Consider the following 8,013-nt stretch of genomic DNA (forward strand, 5'->3'; position numbering starts at 1 on the left):
TCCCAATTGGTTGTTGGTCCCATTCATTATCACGAGTGGAGCTTAAAGACAATGGCTCGTGATTGTTAAAGCCTTATACAGACAGACTGTTTCTCTTTGTTTGGTGGAGGCTGTGGCTTAAATGAGCAAAGCATTAGCAATTGACCTCCCAACTAATTAACACCTAAAAGCTTCTCTTCAGATTAAAACAAAAATGTGGCTATTAGGACCTTTAAATTTGTTCACGACATTACTCTATTTTGAATTATTAAATGACATATACATCCTTATATACAATGACTATTAAAGACAATAATTATACAAAATGAAATATCATATTTATTCTCTTTAGACTTTCAAATTCAATAATAATTGATTCAATTCTTTATTATTTTTCTTATATATTTTTGTTTTCCAATTTCTTTTTATTAAAGCATATATATAGTTTATAAGAGCTAAAAAAATAATCAAATCGATCATGTGACATAAAAGTTTATATTATCATACATGTTGAATGCATATTCTTGCAAGGTGCATAAATATTTTTGCAAATTTTTTTTAATATCTATCGATTATAGAAAATATATATTTATTAAAATAATTTATTATGAGGTACAAAATAGAGATCAAATTATTCAAAAGGAAAAAACATGGAGAAAAAATAACACGTACAAAAGAGAAAAACAATTAAAAAAGATATATAGAATAGTTCATGATGAACATTTTCTTGCATGAAAAAAATAATTAAAAAATTAAGGTAGGGATAATGGATGTTGAAAAACAAAACGGGAAAAAGAAAAAAAAAACAAAGAATGAGAGGTCTATTGAGTGAATAAGAGGTAATTAATTGATTGAAATATATATCAACAAATAACTAAGGTTATGTTAAGAATTTGAAATGAGGTCTAGTGAGCAAATTCTTATATTGAAAAGTAAAAATGAGGTGTATAGAGCATGAGAAGTATAATGAGCAAATTTAGAGGTCCCAATAGCCACACTCTTTTACAAACTCTACTTACATATCCTAAAGTCTAATAACCTCAATATAGATGGCAAGAAATTTGTAACTATAAACCATAAATAAACAGTCATAGTTTTCTCCTAGTGCTAGGAGTAGCGACGACAGTACTATAGATATTTTGAACCATGAAAACCGTAATAATCAAAACCTTCATCGAATTACCATGTCTACATTGCTCATAACTGAAATTGCCACCCCCTGCAGCTCTCAATTCTTAATATGCTAACCTCGCATGATCATCCATGTCAAAGCTACTATTACCAAATTCATATTTGGATCGTAAATTCACATCCATACATGTACAACATATTGTTTTTCTTTCGAACTTCTATGTTTTATTCTGCGCTAGTTTTGTAATCTTCGAGCTCTATATCAAATCATGTATAATCTTTACCATAAGGAAAAATGTTCCACGTTTAACAATCCTTTTCTTGGAACTTATTACAATTCGTGAATCGGAAGTTTTGGATTTTGCTCTGTCGTAAACTTATTTGATGATGTATACTACAAGTAGGGGTGGGGCAAATGTATATGTCCACCTAATACACAAGAACAAACAAGGTGGAACCACCGCACCCAGTACTCTACTGCATTTTAAAGACTATGTCAACACTAGAATAATTCTATATAAGGACATCTATTTTTTTTATTTTTTTTATTTTTTGGATTTCTAAGGACATCTAAATTTCTGATCCAAACAAAAGGAAAATGTAAGAAAATGAAAGTCTATAGAGAAGAAAAAAAAAAAAAAAAAAAAAGGGTAAGCCTACGAGGTGAGTTGTGATCTATGACATTGTGGTGGCCAACATATATAACAGAGCCCCTTTGGCCTTTGCTTCAAAATATCCATGTTTGGCGTTTAAGTCATTATCTCGATCATATGTAACTGAAAAAGAAGTAGACATGAAGCCAATTGCCCTGCAAGAACAGAAAAGCAAAGAGCTCCGAAACAAGACCTACGATTGATTAGGATTAACAATCAACCACCAAGCACCCCTCGTAGGAACGAAGAAATACGTTCTAATCTAGATCGGGTTGCTCTAAACTTCATGTAGAAGTTGATTCCAATCTGATATTGAGGCTAACTTTGTCTAGGAGATTTTGCTGTCTTGGCCACTCACAATCTTCGGCTACAATTTGTTTCAACTTTTCAGCTCTTTCAAAATGACAAATAAATTATGACTGAGAAAAGAAAAAGGAAAATTATACTCATGTTTGAGAAAGTGTGGCATTGAGAAAATAGTTGTTCCTTCATAGAACCATCATAACCCTTGGCCAAAAGACCAATGAGTCACATGGTGATTTTGGATCCATTTGAGAGCATACTTATATATCTTAGTTCTCAAGCAACTGCTCATCTCATCATTTAGTGTTGAAGATCTTGCATACCCAGGTGGCTCCCTGTTTCAGACACTTTCTGCAAATTTCATAATTGAGATGTATAGGCATTTGTGCAAAATTGAAACGGAGTTGAATGCAAATTTTAAGACTATAGAGTCATGATATACCGGAGCGGATTCTACGCACCAAAATACACTTGCACCATTAATGAAGTCCACAGACTCTAAATTCCTTCATTTCATTTTCATTTTTGATCCGATCAAATTAAACGTCCATAATAAGTATCTCATATTCAACCTCATGTCCTCACTTTATGTGTTGAAAATACCTAGGACTACTTTTTAAGGTTTCAATTATGTTAACATTATTAGAATACATGCGTGATAATGTGACATGGATGACTCGATCAAAATATTGCATATTAGTTGCTCAATTCACTTGCACCTTGATGCGTAGAAGAATTTTCGATTGCATACGGGACTTTCAACACTTGGGAGTGAATTGAGGAATAAAACTGTACTATATATATTAGGTATGAGTCAAGCATCTGAATTTGAAGCCTTTAGTCACATGGCCGGCCAAGATCACCATATTCCAAGTTAAAGAATACAAGAGATCGATTTTCTCTAGGCTTTTAACAGTTGAGAAGAAGGAAAGGAATAGAAACCGAGAGGTGGAATCAGTTCGGGACTGATACGGGAATACCACAGGTTTCTACCCAGAAAAAAAAAACCCGCTACTTGTCCTCACAAGAACCTACCATTTGGGAACGAGGGAGAGAGAGGAGTGAAGAGACTGAGAGGTAGAGAACTGGGAAGTGAAAGATGAGGAGGGAGAGATGAATATCTTTATGCTGTTACGTCTCCCCTTTCAGTGGTTGGCTTATAAATTCATTGATCAAAGAAACAACGGACAGGGTACAGAGAACTTGAACTCAACAACTCCTTAATAGCATCATCTTAGGTTTAGGGTACAAAAGAGTCATCTAAGAGGCTTCAGGGCTTCTTAATTGCATCATCTGAAGTTTCAAGGAACAGCTAAACAAATGAAACAAGTAGCAATAGCCAAAAATATGTATTTCAGGAAAATGAGAAAGGTAATATACCCAGAAATGGATGGGGAGCGACTGGAAGTTTGCAACCGATACTTTGTCCAACATGAAAATGTTGCAATCCAATGAACAACTCACCACAGGAGTTTGCAACTAAACAATTGACAATCTTGCAACAATTGAGGGGACAAAACAAGAATCTCTTAAAAGGAAAGAGTCTGCATTGTAATTGATTCTATAGCTATAATAGTTTATACCAACTCGACGTAAGGAACTTGTCACAAAAGACATAACAAATCAGTATCCCCTATAAAGTTTGGTTTACTGACATTATCGTGCAAGAAGGGTAAAAATATTATTTCACATGTCAAACAAATTTGGAAGAATATGTCCTACATTCACCACTTTCATGCTTGAAGTTTAAAGCAATAAATCAACCGAGAAGGGCACCAAAAAGTTTGAAGGTATTTACAACAGATGAAAATTAAAGGATCAAACCTTTAACAGGTTCTTGCCCACTTGGTCCAGATGCTTTTGGAGACTCAGAGAGAACTTGAGCATAGTCATCCTCGATTTGTCTGTTCTTCTCCTCTTCCACCATTCCAACCTTTTCTTTTGTCTTCTGACCAACCTCTCCAGCTGCCTTTGCAACCTTGTTGAAAGCACCCGAAACCCATGCAGCAGAAGTAAACACATATCGGTTCTTCATAATGGCAGATCCAGCATTGCTGACTGTCTGCTCAGCAGCAGCAAAAGCTGACTTGGTTTTTTCCGAGACCTGGAATTTCTGATCCACTTCGCGAACTTTTTCACTCACCACAGAAGTACCAACACTTATTTTCTCAGTGAGCCCAATCTTTTTGTCAAAAGAAGCAACCTTTTCTGAAGCTGTCGAGGTCAACTGGTGTTTCTCATCAAAGCCCTTTGCCTTGTTGACTGCATCTTTGCCCAAGATAAAGCCCTTAGCAAGCATGCCGGTAACAACATCCTCTGCCTTCCGTAATGCAGATTCAGCACCAGCAGGGGCCTTATCAGTTACCTGCAGAGAATGGAGCATATACATGTCATTGAAATTGTAATTGTAGGAGTACAAAGTATGATGCAGAATCTCTGGAAAAGACTCTTACAGAAGGTGCTATTGCAGCAGGTGGCAGCTCGTATTCTGGAGCCAGAGTTATGGTTACAGACATGTCGACTATTGTAGCTCCCTGTCATGACATAAAGCTATAAGTGATAATTAAACATGATTCGCCTAAAAAAGCAGGTCCACCATCTAAAATCACAAAATGCAATTGCTAAAGCAAAATCAAAGCTTCCATCAGTAGTAAGAATTGGTATTCTTTCCAATTTAATTTTTTATATTAGTTACATGGACCACCACTAGCCAATCTGAGTCGAGACTACTTCCTGAATAATGCATTTGAAAATGGACTACCTGAACTTTGTGCAACAGCATTACCAGGTCTTGCTATATGATCACACACCCTAACTGAATTAGGCACTCATTAGTGAACTATAACTGGAGCAGCGAGAGATAATAGACAGACTTCCAACCAATATTCATAAACCTCTTCAATAATCCTACATATCACCTTAGAACTATGTAAAAGACATAGTAATGCACTATCCTATGTCATTTACCAGCAGTTGAAGAATTTCAACTTCCAATAATGAAAGTGAAATAACCAATCCCAGGCTATGCTAGGTTCAGTGTGGCCTCAAATTCAACTTCCACAAACTCTTGTGTAACTAATTTCTTTTGAGAACGTAGATGATAACCACATAACCTACCAGGAGCTTTCAAAATCCCCAGAATGAAATAGCACCTATCAATGCAACATATAAGGAAGCATGACTTCCAATTGTTCTGTTAGCTCAGCAAAGGGTCATAATCTAATTTGCATGTTATTCTCACCATCCCAGCCAGCAATATCATCCACCTCTAATTTAAATTTGGACTGAATGTGAATCACACTAGAGCTAGAGCAAATAAAGGGTATGTAATCAAGTGAAGCAGTAAAATAATAGTTCAACTATGGCTTGGATAAAGTCTATACCAACATAAACCAGGTCAAACAGCATCTGTTTTTCAACAGGATACATGCATCAAATCATGATCGATACGAGAAGATCCAAGCAGTTGAGCAAAACCATTTAAATGTGTGTATGTAAATCCAATTCTACTCACCAGTCCCACCAACCTATATTAGCTATATGCCTATATCAATTTCAAGTGCATTTGTTTGTTTCTTAGGTGCCCACATGTTGGTAAAGCATAACTGATATACTTGGGGCGTCAGGCCAAACCATGAAAAGGGGATTAGCACGACCGCTGAGCAATGCTCAATAATTTATCATGAGAATAAGAGAAGAGAAGGACAAAGCGTAATAAAAGAAGTTCCATTACCGAAAGAAGCACGGCAGTCTCTGCTCCTTGTACATCCTTGAAGGTAACATATGCAATTTGGGACCGCTCAGTGTCACTGCATGGCATAGGATAAGCTTCATTCGTACATAAATACAGAAAAAATGAGTTGTGAAATCAAACAAAACAAAGCATCAAACTAAACAAGATATCAAACCTATGCATTTCCACATAGGCGATATCGCCAGAAAAGGAAAAGAACTCCTTTATGTCTCTTTCACTTGCACCCAAGGAAAGGTTGCTGACCTTGATGGTGGTTACCTGCAACAAAAATATATGAGTGAGCATAAACAATATTAGAAGCATAGATATGCAATGATTTTGGAGATATATCAAGCCAAGAAATAACAATGCAACAGAACATTGCTTACAGGAGGTAGACAGGACATATGACACTAGACACAATATGCGGCTATGCCACCACAAAAAGAAAACCTACATTCTCCACAGAGTCAGAGATAACCAATGAAAACTGAAGAAAAAGTAGGGAAAATAAATGAAAACGTAAATAGAAAAGTTTATTGACAGCGTTTGACAGGCAATAATGGGTCAGTCAAATACAACCATGCACTAATTTTATGAAATACCAATGACAGGAACCAACTGTTGGTGCTCACTGTTTTGACTTAGACCCCAACCTTCTACATTGATTAGTTCATTGGGTCAACCAATATTAATTGGAATAAAATTAATAGGTATTATACAAACCTTTTTACAAGAAAGAACCCATATAAAAGTATAAACCTCGCAAGTCACAAGAGAGTGGACAAGTGGTGTCCAGGGTTCAGCAACACTTGAGCTTCTCACATCCTAGTCCATCCTCCATCCAAACTATTTACAACCGTAAGCTTTTGTCATCAGGGACATCACAATCTATGTATAGCAATCCACTCCTCTCTTTGACTCTCCTAATGACCCTCATTTACTTCTACCATTTAACAGAATTCAAGTTGCAACAAATTATACGTCACAAAAAGGTTGTAAAAGCAGGAAACTAAACACGGAGAATATACTACTTTCTCACCTCTGATAAGCAAATCAATGCTAATTTTACGAGAAAAGGTAACTCGTTTAGAAGTTGGCTTTGTTTTGACTTTAGTACACGCAATCGGATCTCTAAAATAATTTTCTAATTGTAGTCATAACTATACTTACAAGACTACAACCACAGCATCAATCTAATCAAATCAACCTTTCAGAATTCTGAACCGCCTTTCGCAAACGATCATTGGCGATAATATGAGCATATAAAACAAGTCAAACACAGAAGACAATATCCATTGAGCGTAAAAGCACATTGACAGACCAAATCTATGAGCATATGCATACATATACATATACATACAAACATATGCGTATCTATATTTACAGTTTTTCCTTAAAAGTACCAATCCAAATTAACCGAATCAATTAAATCTTATTCTTGCATGAAGCTCCATACAGATCTAAAAGTACACTATTCCAATCAGGCAATCACAGAGAGTCAATGAGCGAACAAGTTCAAAAAAATCGCCGAATCTATACAGAGAGAACCTACAGCTCCTAATCATATATACACGCTTCAAAGCTCAAACACCTCAACTCAATCAAATTTGTGATATAAAGAAAATCAGAAATATATATATATATATAAACAGATTGAGAGAGAACTGACCGACATGGCGAGGTGTTAGGGAAGAAGATCGAGCTGCGGGGGTTGAAGAAGCGGTGGTGCCGGAGACTTGCCGGAGAGTCGGCGCCGGAGAGAGGTGGAGGACTTGTTCGGACAGTTACGAGTCTTTGTCGCGGTCTTTCTGTGAGAGAGAGAGCGAGAAAATTGGGTGAAATGAAGAAAGGGAGATATTTTATAGTGACGCAAGCGCCAAAGGGAGGAGGGTTTTAGGAGGAGGCACGTGCGGGCACGTGAGGTCACGGATTGTGGCTGTGGGAAAAGCTTTGAAACGTGAGACGTGAAACGTGGAGCGTGTTGATTGGGATTTTATAGGACTGGGGTGGGGCCTCTCTTCTAGAACAGTTTCCACGACGCGGTTAGAGGAATGCATGACTCCGGGGCGGTGAAAAAGAAAACGGAACTTACTAGCTTTTTACCCGTTAGTAATTTTGGAAACTGTTTTGTGATCTATCTAGAATTTCATCCCTTGCAGGTTGCAACATTATATATGCTGATAAGCATTAAAATCTTTGCGATATATTTGT

At 36.6% G+C, this 8,013-nt stretch overlaps 1 protein-coding gene across 1 annotated transcript; it reads right to left on the reverse strand.

Annotated features, from left to right (window-relative positions):
- Window positions 1–3,694: 3,694 nt before the first annotated feature.
- On the reverse strand, window positions 3,695–7,658 carry LOC101299868. Its single transcript, XM_004300166.1, has 5 exons — window positions 7,472–7,658; window positions 5,975–6,078; window positions 5,800–5,875; window positions 4,520–4,600; window positions 3,695–4,431 (listed from the first exon to the last, which is right to left on the reverse strand). The coding sequence occupies exons 1-5, from the start codon at window positions 7,475–7,477 to the stop codon at window positions 3,877–3,879; spliced, it is 822 nt and encodes a 273-aa protein (XP_004300214.1). The 5' UTR covers window positions 7,478–7,658; the 3' UTR covers window positions 3,695–3,876.
- Between the last annotated feature and the right edge of the window lie 355 nt (window positions 7,659–8,013).

Source organism: Fragaria vesca, linkage group LG5, assembly GCF_000184155.1.
Source record: "Fragaria vesca subsp. vesca linkage group LG5, FraVesHawaii_1.0, whole genome shotgun sequence".
Classification (NCBI taxonomy): Eukaryota; Viridiplantae; Streptophyta; class Magnoliopsida; order Rosales; family Rosaceae; genus Fragaria; species Fragaria vesca.

Excerpts from the sequence above, each read along its gene's own strand:
- LOC101299868 (XM_004300166.1), bottom strand. Across the intron at positions 5,876-5,974 it reads GCCTATGTGGAAATGCATAG|TGACACTGAGCGGTCCCAAA; the intron begins GTTTGATATCTT and ends TATGCCATGCAG. Across the intron at positions 4,432-4,519 it reads CTGCTGCAATAGCACCTTCT|GTAACTGATAAGGCCCCTGC; the intron begins GTAAGAGTCTTT and ends CATTCTCTGCAG.